The sequence below is a fragment of the Trichosurus vulpecula genome, chromosome 2 (assembly GCF_011100635.1).
Source record: "Trichosurus vulpecula isolate mTriVul1 chromosome 2, mTriVul1.pri, whole genome shotgun sequence".
NCBI classification, from domain to species: domain Eukaryota; kingdom Metazoa; phylum Chordata; class Mammalia; order Diprotodontia; family Phalangeridae; genus Trichosurus; species Trichosurus vulpecula.
Window position 1 is genome coordinate 95,771,948 of NC_050574.1, and position 19,377 is coordinate 95,791,324.

At 40.7% G+C, this 19,377-nt stretch overlaps 1 protein-coding gene across 1 annotated transcript in view; it reads left to right on the top strand.

Annotated features, from left to right (window-relative positions):
* Positions 1–19,377, top strand: part of NEK5 (NIMA related kinase 5) — a 95,369-nt gene that overhangs the window by 67,408 nt on the left and 8,584 nt on the right. Inside the window, exons 16-20 of the mRNA XM_036747401.1 lie at positions 2,372–2,452; positions 2,859–2,927; positions 4,970–5,096; positions 7,380–7,505; positions 10,801–10,938. Of these exons, the coding sequence (XP_036603296.1) occupies positions 2,372–2,452; positions 2,859–2,927; positions 4,970–5,096; positions 7,380–7,505; positions 10,801–10,938 (541 nt within the window). The remainder of the gene's footprint in view (positions 1–2,371; positions 2,453–2,858; positions 2,928–4,969; positions 5,097–7,379; positions 7,506–10,800; positions 10,939–19,377) is intronic.

Here is a 19,377-nt window from a genome sequence, read left to right on the forward strand (position 1 = left end):
GTCTACACTCACATCAAAGGCATTATCAATGAGAGTATTAGTGGGGAACAGGCAGGCTTTTGCAAGTAATATTTCACAGTAGACGACATCTTTACAACTACACGATTGACCAAAAATATAGAGGATACAGAATCCCACTGTGGTTTTTGTTAGTTGATCATAAGTAGCATTTTATTTGATAGAGCAAAATACTACCTCAAAGCTCCCTTTCAACAAAAGAGTTGGAAGTACGCCCATGTGTACATCAGAATTACTCAAGATTCCTTCAGTGACACAATGGCAAAGATAAACTTGTTCACCATATCTCTGATCACTAATATTAGGTTAGGCATAAAGCAGGGAGACAAATGCTTGCCAAAAATATTCACCACTGTCCTTGAGGAGATCCAGTGTAGAGTCTGCACTAAGGATTCCCTTTAGATGATGAGGTACTCTGGTTGTTTCTGTCTGTGGAAGACACTTGATATTATTGCAGTTACTTCAAGCCATGGAACACTGCAGAACCTCCTAGATGAGATCTCTAACCACTTAAAAGAGTTAGGTCTAACCATCCACCCTGAAAAAAACAAGTGGATGAAAAATGCCTATTGCCCAGACTTTGATATGCTGTTAAGTGAACAACATGCAGAGCTTTCCCATTGGTGTATATATGTTTGCCACATATATGTATATGCATATGTATGTATATGTATATATGTGCATAAACATACACAGACTGCAATTGGGAAATTCCTTGGGTCTAGAATTAAGTAGAAAAGGAGAATAGACTGGATTGCCTACTATGTGGGAGGAGGCAGCTGGGTGGCTCAGAGCACTGGGCTTGGAGTCAGGAAGACCTGAGTCTAAATCTGGCCCCTGACACTTACTAGATATGTGATGCTGGCCAGGTCACTTAACTACTGCTTGTCTTCCACTGGCGAAGGAAATGGCAAACCACTCCAGCATCTTTGCCAAGAAAATCCCATACGGGGTCAGTGACATAGATGTCACTGAACGACTAAACAACAATATGCTTCAGGCACTGTGCTAAGTAAGTGCTTTAAAAATATCTTATTTGGTTTTCACAGATCCATTTAGGATTTTAATATTCTTCCAATGATGTACAAATGATAGAAACATCACATACTCCATCACATCCAGAGATGTGTGCTGGGCATAAACAGGCTGAAGAATGTCCCCACTCATCAGTCAGACACAAGATATGTTGAAAAGAAAATCATTCTAGAATTGTTTGACCAAAAAAAAGAGGGCCCATACTGGTCAGGTGGTGAGAGAGAAGCATTGCCTACAGATGCACGAAAAGCATTAGAAGAGAACCGCCTGACCATTGAATAGACTCTCTGTGAAGGATTTATGGGAAGATATGTTCAGGAATCCTACACCAGCAGTGTCAAACTCAAACAGAAACCAGGGCCATCGAACTGGACATAAAGATCCCTGCAGTGACATAATTGACTTTTGTTGTTGTTCAGGCATTTTTCAATCATATCTGACTCTTCATGACCCCATCTGGGGTTTTCTTACCAGAAATATTGGAGCGGTTTGTCATTTCCTTTTACAGCTCACTTTACAGATGAGGAAACTGAGACAGAGAGTTAAGTGACTTGCCTAGGGTCACACAGCTAGCAAGTGTCTGAAGCTGGATTTGAACTCGGGAAGCTGAATCTTCTTGACTCCAGGCCCTACCCTCTATCTATTGAGCCACCTTGCTGTCCCAGAGGACTTAACTATGCCTACAAAATCATGGATCCTTTGAAGTTTTCAAGAAACCTCTCCCAATAACCCAGAATTAACTGAACTCAGTACAGAAACTGGCTCAGGTGACTGTTGAGGAAAAGAAGTAAAAAAATGGTTTTAATACAATAGTGTGTATTATGTACAATAGTGTGTGTATTCAAATCAAATATTTGTAAAGAGAATTGTATTTTAAATACACTAAGAGAGCTTTCTTTTTAACTAAACCCTCCAGTGAATGTTTTGTGAGGCAAACAATCATGCCCAATTTTTCTGTTTTATAAATTCTTATTTTCATTTATTGCTTTCCTTAAAGTGTGTCACGTCTCTGTAATGGAAAGCTTTTTAAGAGACAAGGGATTGGCAATATCAAATCACACACCTTTGTGCAGGAGAAGCTAGAGTGACTCCTTTGTGGTTCTACTAGGCCGAAGTCCCCAATCAGGATAACAGATGTTGACAGCACTTAGAGGCACAAATGGGCCGTAAATCACTTTCAACTGACGCAGCTTACAAGGGAATCGACAATTGGATTCGGTCTGTGAGCCAGTTCATTTTTAGAACTGCGTTATAGTTTTAGGGCTTGCATGTATACAATTGTACTTTTAAAATCCTCTTATTTTCTCTGCCCTTTCAGGACATGGAAAGGAAACTGGAACAAATTAGGTTGCAGAGCAAACAGGAAAGAAAAATGCTAGAACAGAAATATAAGGTTAAGGTAATCAGCATTGTTATCTTTTTTTGACTCTGGGCCTCCATCTTTACAATTTGGTTTGCTTACAAGTTTGTTTGTTTTTTAATCATGTTATTATGAAGTCATCTCAGAGTTTGAAGGTACCTTTCAACTCTTCCCTCTCAAAGACAATTGCCCTCGGCTTTGAGGCCACATGTGGCCTTCTAGGTCCCTGGGTGAGGCCTTTCGACTGAGTCCAAATTTTAGAGAACAAATTCTTTTATTAAGGGGATTTGTTCTGTGAAGTTTAGATTCAGTCAAAGGGCTGCACCCAAAGACCTAGAAGGCAAGATGTGGCCTCGAAGCCACAGGTTCCACACCCCTGCAAGGCTGTTATAATTGGGAATTTCAGTAGAATATTAAAAAATAGATTTCTTTTTTTTAATTGTAGGGAGGAGTGAAGTTTGAAATAAATCTAAATGAATGTATTATTGATGAAAACACCAAGCAAGGGGAGGAGGTATGACTTTAATTATTATGCATGTCTGTTTTGTATCTGTTAATTTTAAAAAGACTTTCAGGATTCCTGGCCAAAAGAGAAACAGTTAAGTTCCTAAAGGGAACCTTTAAGAAGAGTGTCCTGAAACAGAGATGAGCACAGAGTGCCTTCCAGGGCTGGAAGACCCTGGCCCTTTTAGGTTTAGGTCTCTTCAGATGCTCTCTGTGAGTGAGGTAACGCCTATTCTTTAAGAAGTTAATCAAGGGATGTCCCCTATAATCAAAACTCAAAAAAAAAAATCAGACTGGGAGGGGAAGACCCTCAGGATTCCTGGCCAAAAGAGAAACAGTTAAGTTCCTAAAGGGAACCTTTAAGAAGAGTGTCCTGAAACAGAGATGAGCACAGAGTGCCTTCCAGAGCTGGAAGATGGCTTGCGGGAATGTAGGGAGGTAAGAGGCAACATGTTAAATTCAGAGATGGTCTTACTAGGGGAACAATGTCAAACCAAGCTGAAGAGGTTAACTGGAACTAGATTCTGAGTGGTCTTAATTGCTGGACTAAGGAGTTTGTATTTTATCCTAGGAGCAATGAGAGCCACTTGAGATGTTTGAGTAGGGGAGTGTTAGTTCAGCTGTCTGCCTTTGGAAGGTTATTTTGGCAGTAGGGCTAAAGGAGGGTTTGGGGTGTTACAGGGATATCAGTTAGCAGACTGTTATAACAGTCCAGGTGAGAGGTAATGGGGGCCTGCCCTAGGGTAGTAGCCATGTGAGTGGAGAGAAGAGAATGAATTCTAGAAATATTAATACAGACATAAATAGGAGGACTTGCCAATTGATAAAGGCTGTTTAGGAGACCAGAACTACTAGCAAGTAGCAGAACTTTTTAATACCTTTGCATTCCCAAGTTTAATCTCAGAATGGGAAATTTGAGCATTTCTTTTTTGTGCTGACTTATGAGCTATGTGATGCTGACCAGGCTACTCCGACTCTCTGGTCTTTGATTTTCTCATCTGTAAATTGTGGATAATAACACATGACAAGCTTTATAAGATTGCTGTTGAGGAAAACACTTTATAAACCATAACACCCTCTATGAGTTTTGACCATTATCCATTATGGACATTCAATAAGTATTTACCATTGCTTATACCACCGCAGCCCTCCTAATTAGTCACCTTTGCCTCGTCTCTCCCCTCTTTAGTCCTTCCTTCATGTGGCTGGAAAAGGGGTATTCTTAATACCCACGTCTGACCTTGTCACTCCTCAGCTCAGTAAATATCACTGGTTCTCTATTACTTCCAGCATCAGATGTAACCTGGCCCCAACCTCCCCTTCCCAGGTTTTTTATATGCCATTTCTTTCTACCCTCCTTGGGCTACCTTGCTATTCCTTACACAGGACACTCCATTTCCTGTCTCCTGGCTTTGTACTGGAGCCCCCATGCTTGGCATGCCATCCCTCCTCGCTGCCACCCCTTAGAATTTCCTAGTTGCCTTCAAAGCAAAGTCAAACTCCACTTCATTTCATAAAATCCTCATTCCTCCCCTTAGTTTCTAGTGGTTTCTTCTGTAAAAATATCTATTCATCTATCTATCTATCTATTTATCTGTCTATTTATCTATCTATTCATCTATCTATCTATCTATTCATCTATCTATCTATCTATCTATCTATCTAATATACCTATGTATCTATCTATCTACTTGAGTTTATTTTATTATGCTTTGTACATATGTATATTGTGTGTATGTATATGTATGTATATATGTGTATATATATATATATGTTTTTGTATGTATACACACAAACATACACCAGACATATCGTCTCCCCTGTTAGACTTTAAACTCAATGAAGGGATGGATAGACTATTTCATTTTTTGTCTCTCTTATCTCTAAGTATTTAGTACAATGTCTGATGCATAGTAAACACTTTTAATTAACTCTCATTAACTGACTGATAATTACTGTGTGCCTACTATACCTAGTGATGTGATGGGGAATTCACAATTTTTTTCCTGGATATTTTGTTGTGTTTCTCATTAAACAGTGGTTTTCTTTCAGGAAATAGATGTATTGAATGAAACTTTGACTTTTGAGGATGGTATGAAACTTAAGGAAAAGCAGCTTATGAATGAATATGAAGATGATACAGATCAAGCTTTGGAAAAAAGATATTGTCTGGAAGCAGGTAATTTTTTTTTAGGGAAATACAGGCAAAAATTTGTATGCTGGCCTTTTAAAAAGACATGGACCCACTGAGTACAATTCAATGCACTGAAACAAAATTCTGTTAATTCCTAAAGGAATTAAATGTAATTTTTAGTGTATCTGATTTTTTTGCCCATGAAAGAAAGGATTTACTAGTCTTCAGGATAACCACTCTATTCTGTTTGGGAGCCCTAGGACCTGAGGAAGGGTCCTTTTCGGTGCCAACCAAAAAAAATTGTTTCTCACTTTGCCAAAGGCACTCTCTAACACTTATCTCAAAACAGGGAATGAGGCCACAATTCTGCTTTAATTGGCCTTCCCTGCTCTTATAGCATTCCCGTCTAATAGCGGCCTAGTATGTACCAAAGTCTCCCACATTCCTTCATTCTTTTCTTTTTCCTTCTCTCTCTCTTTCTTTCTCTTCCTTCCTTTCTTCCCTCCCTCCTTCCTTCCTTCCCTCCCTCCCTCCCTCCTTCCTTCCCTCCTTCCTTTCTTCCTTCCTTCCCTCCCTCCTTCCTTCCTTCCTTCCCTGCCTCCCTCCCTCCTTCCTTCCTTCCCTCCTTCCTTTCTTCCTTCCTTCCCTCCCTCCCTCCTTCCCTCCTTCCTTTGTTTCTTCCTTCCTTCCTTCCTTCCTTCCTTTCTTTCTTCCTTCCTTCCTTCCTTCCTTCCTTCTTTCCTTCCTTTCTTCCTTCCTTCCTTCTTCCTATCATGGAAGAGCTCCTTCTAGGACCTAGTTGAAGCCAAAGCTTCTCAGGAGGCATAGGTCATTACTAACCACATGGAAGAAAACTTTCCTAAATCATCCTCACTCTAATGGCCATAATCTCCTGGCCTGTAATCTGTCATCATTCATTGTCCTGCATGCGAGTGCTGAGAGTCCAGCGTTCCAACCTTGTGGCACTTTCTGGAAGCTCCCTGCCACCCCCATAGCTTATCCTTCTCTCACCAGTCCCCTTCTACACACATATGCTAGAGCAAGCCCTGGAAGGATTTACTTAAAACTAGCTAACATTAATTTTATAGGAGATATAAAAGGATGAGTGTTTCCCAAATGGTAGTCCTTAAAAATCTGAAGCATTGTGGTCAGAAAAGAATTAAGCCCGTGCTACTTAGCCCTAGAGGTCAGGTCTAAGAGCAATAGATGTAAATTATAGGGAACCAAACTTAGGGTACACATAAGCATTTAATAAATACTTGTTGAGTGACATATAATAAAAACTTTGCTAACAGTCAGAGCTATCCAACAATGGAATGGTTTGCCTCAGAAAATAGTGAGCTCCCCATCACTTGAGGTCTACAAAAAAGAGAATTTGTAATTTGAGTAAGAGTTGGACTAGATGACCTCTGGGGGTCAGTTCTACTTCTGAGATTCAGTGATTCTTATGGAATTCTGATATCCTAGAGCTTATTCCAATGGAGGCTCGCTTGTCTCAGCTGTATTGGCAAATGAGGTTAGATTGGAGTTGGCTATTAAGGACAGATCCCTGTGACATAGAGTAAAATGAGAGTGGACGTATTTCTGACTTCTAGTCTCTCCAGCTCTTGGAAGTGCAACCAGTTCTTATGCACCTCATGAGGTATGCAAACTGTTTCAACAATCCAGCCAGCAGCTGCTGTGGGGGTGAAAAACCAACAACAACCAGCTCACAGAACGCTGCAAGCCTGGGTTCTTTTGATCTGCTTTACTAAGGAAAGCAACGTTAAGCAGTTAACAATCTTACTTTAATCCAGCATACAAATATCATTTACTTAGTTCAGGGGAAAAAGCCAGCACCCTGAACTTCAGAGCAAATACAAACAAATTACAAACATCAACAGACAGACCAAATACAATTCATAGGACCAACCTCTGAGTTCAGCCGGGAGCTTGACAAGGGCTGGCCCAGAGTCACACAATACTCCTGCTGTGGGTCAGAGCTCCGAAAAAAGAAAGCCAACCCCTGGTTTTATATCTTTTTCAGGGTCAAGGGTGAGTCACACATGCAACTCACCCACGTGACGTAAAATTGTCACAAAAATGCGACTTAAACCCACGTGGTCTAAAAGCCTCTGATGTCACAAACATGTTACTCAAACCCATGTAAACTAGGCTTTCCCTTGAGGCAAGGAGGTCATCAAGGACTCCTAATTTAATCAAGGAAATAAAGGCCAAACTCTTCAAGGGCACTTGGTTGAATTAAGTGCTAAGAGCCCATTTTGATTGCCAATACACAAACTTACAGTCTGGTTACCTCTGAATGATTTCATTATTTTCCTGTTTCAGCTGTTCACAGGAAGGATGTTGTTACTGGAGAAAAGAGGCGGCACTGGAGTGTTCGAGCTCCTCAGACACTGCTACATATGATAGAACAAGCAGACATCACCTCAACCTGCTCTACCACCACTGGAGGTGAGTCCAGTGGTTGACACGGACTTTGTCATCCGTGTCACCGAGGGAAGCTGGACCACTACTCTCCCATTGCTTTATGAGGGCAATTTGGTAGCTCTTCCTTTTCAGAAGAATTCTTATGGAATTTGACATGAAGCCATGAAAATAACCTGTCTTCTAGGATGGAGGGCTCTTAGGTTTGGGTCCATGAATTATTTTCATATTTTGATACCCATATTTCAGTATTATTGGTTTCCTTCATAATTCTGTGCATTTTATTTTGTGCATTTAAAAACATTATTCTGAGAAGGCATCTATAGGTTTTACTGGAGGCAGTCTGCCCATGGCATAAAAAAAGTTCAGAACCTAGGGTATCATCTGGTTTGTTCTCTCTCTCTCTCTCTCTCCCCCCGTCTCTTGCTCTCTCTCTGCCCCTCCCCCTCTCTCCTTCTCTCTGTCTCTCTCTCTCTCTCTCTCTCTCTCTCTCTCTCTCTCTCTCTCTCTTTCTCTCTCTCTTGCTCTCTCTCTGCCCCTCCCCCTCCCCCTCTTTCTCTCTCTCTCCCTCTCTCCCTCCCTCTCTCTCCACCTCTTTCTCTCTCTCTCTCTCTCTGCCCCTCCCCCTCTTTCTCTCTCTCTCCCCCTCTCTCTCTCCCTCTCTCTCCACCTCTCTCTCTCTCTCTCTCTCTTTCTCTCTCTCTCTCTCTCTCCCCTTCTCTCTGTCTCTCTCCTTCTCTCTCTCTCCACCTCTCTCTCCCTCTCTCTCCCTCTCTCTCTCTCTCTCTCTCTCTCTCTCTCTCTCTCTCTCTTTCTCTCTCTCTCCCTCTCTCCCTCTCTCCCTCTCTCATTCAATGTACCCAGTGTGATACACAGCAGATTCTCAATCAAGACCCCTGGGTAGTTCCCACTCTACCGTCTATTAGCTGTGTGACCCTGAGCAGGTAATGTGACTTTTCTGGCCCTCAGTTTCTTTGTCTGTAACTTGAGGATAACACTACACTCCTGATCTCACGGAATTGTTGTGAGGACACTGCTTTGTAATGACATATAAATGTGAACTATCATTATTATGGTCATCGTCACTCAAATTGTCCAGGACAGATTATTCATCTTAAATTTTTCACAGAAAATTGGGGCTGAAAGGGATGTTAGCAATCGTCCAGGCTAGTCTTCTTATTTAGCATATGAAGAAACTGCAATCCAGAAAAGTGACTTCAACGTGCCTAAGGTCACCCAGGCAGGCAGCAACAGAACAGGGGCAAGCTCTAGGTTTTCTGACCCTGGTCCTATCCTATTCCAGTGATCTTTCCACCACCAGATAGTGTCCCACTGTGTCTTCCAGAGAAAATTTAAAGTTAGCTTCTTTTGGCAATTTTCTGCATCTCAGAAATCCAGATGGTATGTTGGCAAGGCGGCTAGATTTGGAATCAAGAAAACCTGGGTTCAGATCCTGCCTCCGACACTTATCAGCTTTGTGGGCGCTAGGTGGCGCCATAGTGCACAGAGAGCGGGGCCTGGACTCGGGAAGACCTAAGTTCACAATAGGCTTCAGACGCTTAGGTGTGTCACCCTGGGCCCATCACTTAATTGCTGTTTGCCTCAGTTTCCTCATCTGTAAAATGTGCATAATAATAGCATACAACCTTTCTGGGTTGTTGCGAGGACCAAATGAGATGATATCTGTAAAGCACTTTGCCAGTTTTCACGTGCTATGATTATTATTAAATCACTTAGCTTTTCTATGACTCATTTTCTCATTTACAAAGTAAGGGGGTTCAGTTCAACAGCCTCTGAAGTCTCTTTTATCTCTCAATCTACAACTTTCTATTTTCTTCTTCTATGAAACCTCCTCCTTTTTACCTTTCAGGCCCATCTCTTGTTTTTCCCTCAGTAAGCATTAGGCGGCATCCCACATTTGGTATCATTTCACATCTTGGTCATCATCACTTAATGTCTAGGGTTTCTTATCATCATGCGGACTTAAGGAAGAGTCATGTATCTTACACACGTGTCACAAGGAAGCTGTCAAGACTAGAAAGTGAATGGTCAGAAGAAAATGATCAATTACAGTCACGCAAATTGACTGGATTACTATTTCATATTACAGTGAAACTTATCACCCAACCCATATGTAAAGTATCTGGGGGAAAGGGATCTTAGGAGTGTGTCAAGGATCTGTCATTTTGTGGGTTGTGGATAATCCCTTCCCTGGTAGGGATCTCAGCCTTCTATGCCTTAGGACAGGGCCGTTCAACCCTAGGTTTTTTACTGAAACAACAGACAATATATTTTGATTTGCCATTTTAGTGAGAGCTCTTTGGTAGCTAAGCATTTATGTAAATTTCTATGCCTGTAGGCGGGCCACATTTTGAACAGCCCTGCCTTAGGAGATGGTCTTTTGGAGTTGTTTTGCCTGATAAGACTATTATTCCATGACCCACCTGGGAAGTGAACAGTGTGAAATGGAAAGATTCCTGACTTGGGCATAGGAGACCTGGGTTCACGTGTCAGCTTTTCCACTTACTCCCTAGGTAACCTTGAGCAAGTCATTTAACTTTCCTGAACCTTGCTTTCCTCATTTGTAAAATAAGAGGGTTGAGATAGACAACCTCCAACATCGCTTCTAAACAACTAACACTTACTAAGTGCCTCCTAGTGCCTGGCAGTCTGCGTGGTGTTGAAGATACGGACATCAAAGTGAGAGAATTCTTGGCTTCAAGGAGCTCACGTTTTAGCACTAAATCTATGGTCCTATGCTTCTGTGAACTTAGCTGGAATGGTTCTTGGACAAGAGTTACCAGGTCAAGACCATTATCAGACCCAACCCTTTCGGTTTGGAGGACTTGTCAGAGCTTACGCTCTGTTGGCATAGACCTTGAGAACTCAGGTTTACATTCATGTTATGATGAGGCATTGGGATGAGATTTCAGCAGAGGTTAGAGGAATTATGCAATTTATTGCTGATTTCTGAGCCAAAGAAATAAGCTCTGAAGAGAAATAGATCTAGTTTAAAATTTAAATACAATAAAAGTTTTCATGTGAAAAAATAATTCAATTTACAATGCAAAAAAGGGGGAGGGGGCTCTACTGTTCAGTCCATGTGTTTGTGTCTGTGTGTGTGTTTGTGTGTGTATGGATGTGTGTGTGGCTTTGACTAAAACACTTTCTTGTACTTGGCTTCCTATTCTGTAAAATAAGGAAGTTGAACTAGATGTTCTTTAAGGACCCTTTCCAGTTCTAACATTTTGTGATTCTATTAAAAAGCAAAAGGAAAAAGGCATTTTAATTTTTTTTTCACTGTTGACACTTCTTCTTCCAGATGGCCAGGTTATTATAACTGAAGATGCTTCAGAAAATAGGAAACAGTGGAAACAGGAATCACCAGGGACACTAATGAATATGTTAGCAGCAGCTGAGCTGGCCAGTGACTCCTTTTCTGCCAATGGACAAAAGTTTGGTATGAAGTTTATTATTAAGACCATAACTGCCCCCTGTAGGCTTTGTCCAGAGGCCTGTGAGAACAATAAGGTGGCTAAAAAGAAAATCTGTGGAGTGGTGAAACAAGTGGGAAAGTTTCTAACATTTCTAGAAATTTCCTTTGCCGAGTATTGTACAATACACCTGCGAATTTCCAAGTAGGGTGGGTTTGTCTTCTTTTGTGCCTAATCAGATGACAGATTGTGATTAGTAGGATAAGTAGAATTGGTGACATTGTATTTGATACCTTGGAGCTCAGCTGGCATTCTGGGAGTCACTGAGTGATCCCCAGTTAATTTCCAATGCTCAAAATAAATCTATCACGATGTCCAGAATTTCTTCCAGCAGTTCTTAACAAGAATCTGAGCCTATGTTCTGCAGAGCTTTTATTTAGCACTTTGATTTATTTTTAGGAAAGCAATCGTGCCTTTCCAGTATTTAAAGGGAATTCATTTAACAACAGGAGTTTGATTTCCTACTCTAGCTTTCTCATATCAAGTAGTACAGGCAAGCTAGTAAACAAATATAACCTGTGGCCCCAGGGTCCCAGGCTCTGAGCTTACATGGTCTGAGTTCAGTCTAAGTGACCTGTGCCCTAAACCATAACTGATGCATTTTGCCTTCATGCAGAATTTCCTCTGGGAACTTTAGAATCTAGTTTGTGTCTAAGTCTCTACAAATATAGGTAAGGGACCCCAGCTCTCACAGACACTGAAGATAAGATATAAGATACTTGCATTTCAGATATGATACCTTTATTTTCTGTCACTGATTGAATGCATAAAACACAAAGGATTCCTAGTAATCCACAAATGAGTAAAGCTCCTAAGGTATCTCTTTTGGGTTCCTTCTTCTAAACAGTTTCTGTGTTATTAACTTAGACATCTTGTTCCTCCCCTCCACCCCCTTTTCATCCTTTGTGCCTTATTCTTAGAAATACAATTTCCTCCAAGTGATAAAGAGAATATTGCCTCATTGCAAGTCGTTACAAACCTTTGCCCTTCCCTTGGTAATTTTTCCCCCCTTTGCCTTGAAATCTCCCCCCTGGGTCCAGGCTCTCCTATTCTTCTAGGTATCAGTTGTCCCCAGCAGCTCTGATTCCCCTTATCGTGAGCTGGGGTGAGTTCTCTTTCTAAGCACCAAATCCCTTCAGATTAAACCCATAGTTAAGATCCCCATCTCCCTTTATAGAATATCTCTCTTCTCCCATGGTAGCATTCATCACTGTTATCTCCTCCCACCACTGAAACAAGATTTCTTCCCCTTTTTCCCATTTGCAATCCCCCTCTTTTGTCTCCTTGCCCATTCTCCTGTAGGCTCTTCTCCAGAGAGACCACAGGAGGTATTTGCTCTTTGTTGTTAGCCTGTGACTTGATTGTTTATTCATTCAGTGGTGTCTGACTCTTTGTGACCCTGTGTACCCTACTGTCCATGGGGTTTTCTTAGCAAGGATAATGGAGTGGTTTGCCATTTCCTCCTCCAGTGGATTAAGGCAAACAGAGGTTAAGTGATTTGCCCAAGGTCACGCAGCTAGTAAGTGTCCGAGATGAAAGAAATGATTATTTCTCTCCTCCATTAATAGCCAATTATTGAATTAGGACTAAAGTTTTTCTCCTTGCTTTTCCTCTTTTAGAAATCAGCCCCGGTAGGTTATTCAGGCAGTCTTTGAAGTGCAGGGCTCATAATGAGATGAAATCTTGGGCAAAAATGACCCAACTGGAAAACTCAGATCTGATCAAAAGGTAAAGAAATTTTATTTTAGGTGAATTGATGTATTCCAGCCCATTGTCTTTTACTCAGAAAGGTCTAGGTAAAAGTGGATTCCCCCTTTTGTCTAGGTTGCCCTAAATGGGGTGACATGGGTATAGATAAATCTCTTTGCCCAGGACTGAGTGATCAGAGTTATATCCCCCAGACCCTCATTAGAATAAGCTCGCTTTTCATTATAGTATTCATTCTCTCATTGCTTGTTAGTCAATCAGAGTTGATTGCTACTCTCAGGAACACTCACTCTTCCAAGGGCATATAAACATTGAGTGGGTTCCATGAGGGATCTTTGGCATTCAGGAGTCCCACCGACTCCTTTTATTAATTATTGCTAGCATGATTAACAAAATGATTAATCGCTCAGAAACTATGTCTCTCGAACTTTTTATTTGCCACAGAGGACAGTTCTGAGCTCAGGTCTTCCAAACTCTAGGCCTAGCACTCTATCCACTGAGCCACCCAGCTACCTCCTTTGATTTATTAGGGTACATTCCCATCTATGTTTTTCCTCTCCTCTCCCATTTTGTTGCACCCTGCCATTCCGTAATTTAATCTCACAAAAACCATTCATTCACCCTGAGGTTTAGTCCATGATGTTTCAGGCCTCTTTCTCTACCATCATTTCTATTGGCTCTCTGCTTTCATCCTTGTCAACTTGTGTGCATTTAGAAAGAAATCTCTCACTGGTTTCTCTGTTGTTGTTTTGTTGTTGTTGCTGTCATCCTTGGAGCCTATATTTGTTTGCTTTTTGTATTTCTATTGTCTAGTGGGTGAGAAGCAAATAATTTCTTCAGGTTTGGTTTTCTTTTTAGGGAATGCTTTGAATATCTGTTTTTAACCGAATATCGCTCTTTTTTCATTAATAGGTAGGCTCAGATTTGCAGGGTAGGTCACCTTGAGTTTTATCTTGAGCTCCTTTGCTCTTTAGAACACATTATTCTGTTCCCTACTGTGGTTTTTGGTAGGTCTTGTATTATTCATTTTTTTTCCTTTCTATTTGAAGGTCTTTCTCTTTATTATTTGTATAATTTGTTATTTTTCAGTGTCATCGTTGAGTTTAATTACCACGGGTCCTGGAGTTTGCAGCATAGCGTTTGTTTTTGTTTGTTTGGAGGCAATCTGTAGATTCTTTCAACTGGCACTTGGTTTTCAGTATTCAGAAGTTCTGGGGGGAGGGGGGTTTCTTTTATTCTTTTTTGCATTCTAGTGTTCTGGTTTTTTGACTGGTAGTGTTCTTCTGAGAGACCTATAATATTTAAGTTATCTTCTCATCCTATCTTTGAGATCAATATATTTTCCTTGTAGGGAGAATATACTTTAGTTTAATGTTATTATTTTTTCTATCTCTTCTTTCATTGTCCTTCACTTCCCTGTATTTGCATTCCCAACTAGAGATTCTATCTTTTGTTTCTTTGGTAAGGCTTGCTGCCGTGGATGTTTTTGTATTCTATCAATCGTTTCTGCTGTTTAGGCCATAAATTCTGTTTTCACCATTGAGTGTGTGTGTGTGTGTGTGTGTGTGTGTGTGTGTGTAATATGATATACATATACATAGATACATATATACATACATACATATATATATATATATATACACATATACACACATGTATGTGTATATATTGGGTTATTGTCTAGGGAAAGAAGTCCCAAGTCTAAATTTCAGCCTCAGTTCTCTCTCTCTCTTGCTCTTGAAATATTGTAGTAAATACTGTACTACTACTAGTAGTAGTGGAAGCACCTAGGCGGTTCAATGGATAGAACACTAGGCCTGGAGTTAGGAAGACCTGAGTTCAAATCAGACCTCAGATATTTACTAGCTATGTGACCCTGGACAAGTCACTTCACCCTGTTTGCCTCAGTTTCCTCATCTATAGAGTGAGCTGGAGAAGGAAATGGCAAACCCCTATAGTGTCTCTGCCAAGAAAACCCCAAATGAGGTTATGAAGAGTGAGACACTACTAAAAAACAACTATTGTAGTAAAGGCTTGTTCTTGATCACAACTTGGGTGTTAGGAATGATTTCCTTAAGTTCCTGCAATGTTCTTCTGCCTGCAGGCTGCCTTCAGATATTCCCTGGGGGTTGTGAATAAACCAATATAGCCAGAGTGGATATTCTGAAGAGAAAAAAGCAGATTATAAAACTTGAAGGTACCTTAGAGAGTGTCAGATCTCATTTAACAGATAAGAAAGCTGAGGCCCCGAGAGCTTAAGTGATTTCACTAAGGTCACATTCTTAGTAAGCAATTGGGATTTCACATTCTTAGTAAGCAAATTGGGATTTCAACCCAGGCCTTTTGATGACAAATTTAATCTCTCTGTCTCTGTCTATCTGTCTCTCTCCTTCTCTCTCTTCCTCTCTCTCTCTCTTCATCTTTCTCTTTCTCTACATATATACGATACAATACGATATAATATACTGTAATATAATATAATATAATGATACATATGTATTATCCCATACTCCCCTGTTGCACATAGTGAGAGACAAGGCTAGGACAAGAATAACTGCCTTTCTAATATAAAGTTCTTATATATTGACTTGTATTGGTATTTGGTTATTTATTTGATTTTTTTTAAAAGAAAACAACCTTAAGGATTATGATTCTTTAGTACCTTTTCAACTTCAAATTGAAATTATAACTGCCAGAATATGGTCAGGACTCAGAATCTGCTCCAATGTTTTTTGACCCGAATAGAAGTTAGGCAGAAAATAGAGGAATCAGAAGAAAAAGAGCAGAAGCTTCCTTATTGTGTTGACCTGTAGCCTTCAAAGCCAAGTGCTGGGGGTTTGTTTCAGGAGAGATAAATGGGGTAGGGAGGGGAGGAAAAAAAAATCAGTGTTCTAGAGGCACATGTGTTTTGTAAAACCCTAGCAAGCTAGGGATAATGTGAATGATTTCACACCCTGCTCCAACATCCACAACTGACTTTCAGATCTTATAGTTCTTAGAAAAGGTCTAGGGGAAAAAAAGTCCCTTCTGAATTCATCATTCCAGGTGTCAATGGTTGCAGCAGCTGCCCATGAAATGAATTAATCAATAACCCTGTATCTTCGCATGGACAATTTCAGTGACAATTTCTCTAAAGGAATTTTGATGAAAGAGTGCAATCATGTGGGTATCTTCTTTGAGAGCTGCTTATGGTAGTTAGAAGGCTCTGAGCATTATGGGCATGCAATGACTGTACATATTTGATTCCTGGACCCTGAGGTATTCTTGAATGCCTCCTTAATTCTTTTTGTCTATGGGCGAAAGACCAGAGCATCCTCTGTCTGGGACTGGGCAAGCTGGTTTTCATCCCTTTCCTAAAGATTTACTTTTTCTTTATTAGATGGCTTGGAGAATTACAGGATGATTTTTCCCCCCAAACCCCTCAAAAACTAAATAGAAAATCTAATATCTCATTCAAGCTCTTTATCTGATGAAATGATGCTTATGGCATTTAAAAAAAGACAGTTACTAGGATGGTTCTCTCTCTCTCTCTCTCTCTCTCTCTCTCTCTCTCTCTCTCTCTCTCTCTCTCTCTGTGTTTTAACAATCCTGTATAAGGGCTGTAAGAGTGAAAGAAAACAAGGTTTTCAGAAAGTTTTTTCTTTCCCAGATGAAGTCATAATTAATTGGATGCCTATGTATCTGTAGGCACAGGGTTCCTAACCTGTGTGTATGTGTATGTGTGTGTGTGTGTCTGTGTGTGTGTGTGATGGACTCTTTTGGAAGTCCAGTGTAGCATATGGACTTCTTCTTAGAATAATATTTTAAAGTCATCAAAATGTATAGGATTGTAAAGAAAATGAGTTATATTGAAATAAATATATGAATTTTTCCCCCTTCCAAGTTCAATACCCTCCAGATTAAGAACTCTGAGCCCTAGGCCCTTGTTGAACTTTGTCTACAAGGTAAATATGATGGTAAGCTAATTCCTGATTAATATGAATAATTAATCCCCTGAAATAAAATTATTCAAATTCACGCTTCATATTTCCATTGGACTGGAACGAATTACCATATTTTACATGATTATAACTTCTAATAGTACAAATTCATTATTATTTGTATTAATTAGACTTACAGTAGAGCCCAGGTACTCTTCTGTTCTCACCAGACAGACCTGTGTGAAAGCAGGAGGCCAAATCTCTCACTGGGATGCCAGGAATCCTACCCCAAAATGAATACCTCTTAATGGATGAAAGCTCTTTGTTGCTACTTGACTCAATATGTCATCCCTGGAGGCCAGTGACACCCAGCTGTCGCTAACTCATTTACAGGAAAGCCAGATTGCAGGGGGAAATGGAATGAGTTTGTGGAGAGGAAGTGAAGGCAATGAGTTTGCACTACTCTTCTTAGATATCTAGAAATGAAGAGCAGGAAAGAAAGAGGCTGATAACTGGAAGGGAAGGCAAGGCCAAGCAAAGGGATTTTTAGGACAGAGGAGAGCTGACAATAGTAGGCAACAGGGAAATAAACAGACGTAATTGATACAGCAATGTTCTAGAACAGGGGTGGGGAACCTGCAGCCTTGAGGCCACATGTGGCCACAGGTTCCCCACCCCTGTTCATTTGTTTCAGTCATGTCTGATTCTTAGTGATCCAATTTGGGGTTTTCTTCGCAGAGATACTGGAGTGATTTGCCATTTCCTTCTCCAGCTCATTTTCCAGATGAGGAAACTGAGGCAAACAGGGTAAAGTGACTTGCCCAGGGCCATACAGCTAGTAAGTGAACTCATGGAGATGAATCTTTCAGGCCAGGCAACTCTATCTGTGGAGTGTGGAAGAGCACACAAGTGGAGGGGTTAACCTTTACAGGGAGAACTATTTCATTCTCTGAGTCTGAAGGAAATGAGAAAAGAATGGGAGAAGCTATGTAGAGGTTTCGAAGAATGGAGAAGAGGAATTGAATGGAAGATCTCAGACTAGCCCAGTTTAAGCACTGCTCAGCTTCCAGAATCTATTGGGCCAATCTCCACTGGAAGGTTTAATGTTAGAAGACTCCCTGACTCGCCTCTTTAGATTGGTCAAAATGCATGATTAGCTGCACGAGATTCCACATCAGCCGGTATCTTGAGCTGAGTGTGACAAGAATGACAGAAGGAAAATTGTCTGGAAAAATAGAAGCCATTCACAAGCTATTAACATTAGTTATCTTCCTAAAAGGGATGCCTTTTATGGAGAAATTGCCTTATTATTCCAGAGGTGGGTCACCACCTAATGTTGACCACAGAGCATATGGCATGTTCAGGCATTGTTCATTTGTAATCATTAGCCAGAAGCTATAATAGGAAAGTGATTTTAGTATTGAAAAGGAGGCAGGAGAATATAGCACATGTGAATGAAGATAACTGCCACAGAAAAGGATTGAGGAGCCTTGGTCTAGAATCTGCGTTGATTTTGCATGGGATGCAAAAGGGATGGTCTTTTCTCTGAGGCTGTACTTGAACTTTAGAATTTATTCTCTTCTGCTGGATTTACCCTTCGGGTTTCTCTCAGTCCAAAGTGTTTTCTTCATTGTGTATGTCATTTTTTTCCAGTTTACTCCTATCTCCAGCCTTAGTTTTTGGATTGCAGGGTTTGTGTTTGGATCAAACTCTGCTTCCATACTCCTAGGTTGGTTGAGAAGTCTCAGTTTGATCTTGAGTTTGGTGGTTAAAACTAGGCCCCACTTTTAACTTGCCTCCAGCTGTGGATCAGGCCAAAGCTACCTGAATGTGGGCTTCCTGCTTGCTGGATCAAGAATGGTCTGGCCCTATCTTTCACTATGGATGAGGATGAAACCCCTGTGTCACACATCATGGTGCTGGTTTGTCCCTGAGACCTGCTGTGGGACTGGCCTGATTTTCACTTTGTTTTCCACCTAGAATGCTTTTATCTCCACTCTGTAGTTCCAAAGGATTCTTCCAATCCTTTTGTGGACTGCATGGAGAGGGTTGTAGCTGATTCTCTTTGGTTTTCTTTTTATTATTGTTCTTTTAGCACGATTTTAGAGCTTTCACTGGGATGTTTGGGCGGGAACTGGGCTCTTCTAGGTCCTAACGTACCACCGTCTTCCCACAATCCCCACTACCCTCAGGATCAAATATAAAACTTTCTATTTGGCTTTTAAAGCCTTTCATACTTGGCCCATTCCTAACTTTCCAGTCTTCAGACATCTTACTCTCCTCCGTGTACCCTAAAATCCAGTGACACTGGCCTCATTTCTGTTCCTCACAATATACTCCATCTCCTGATGTCAGGGCATTTTTACTGCATCTCCCGTGCTTAACATTCTCTCCCTTCTTATTTCTACCTCTAAATGTCCTCCAACTTTCAGCTAAAGACTCACCTTCTGTCAAAAGTCCTTTGTAGCAGGAAGTCCTTCCTAGTTCTCCTTAATCCTCTGGGATTCATCTTCAACTTCTCCTCTAAATGTATTGTTTGTATATGGTGGTTTGCATGTTGTCTTCCTTTTCAGAGCTCGTTGAGAGCAAGAAGTAGTTTTTTTGCTTTGTTTTGTTTTCTTTCTTTGAGTTCTCAGTGTTTAACACAGTGTCTGGTGCAGAGTAGGTACATTAATAAATGCTTGTTGACTTGACCTGACAACTGGGGAGGCCATAAGGAGGTTGCAGACCACCTAGGAAGCCCTGAAATGGATTGTGTGAGGAGATGAGCCAATAGGA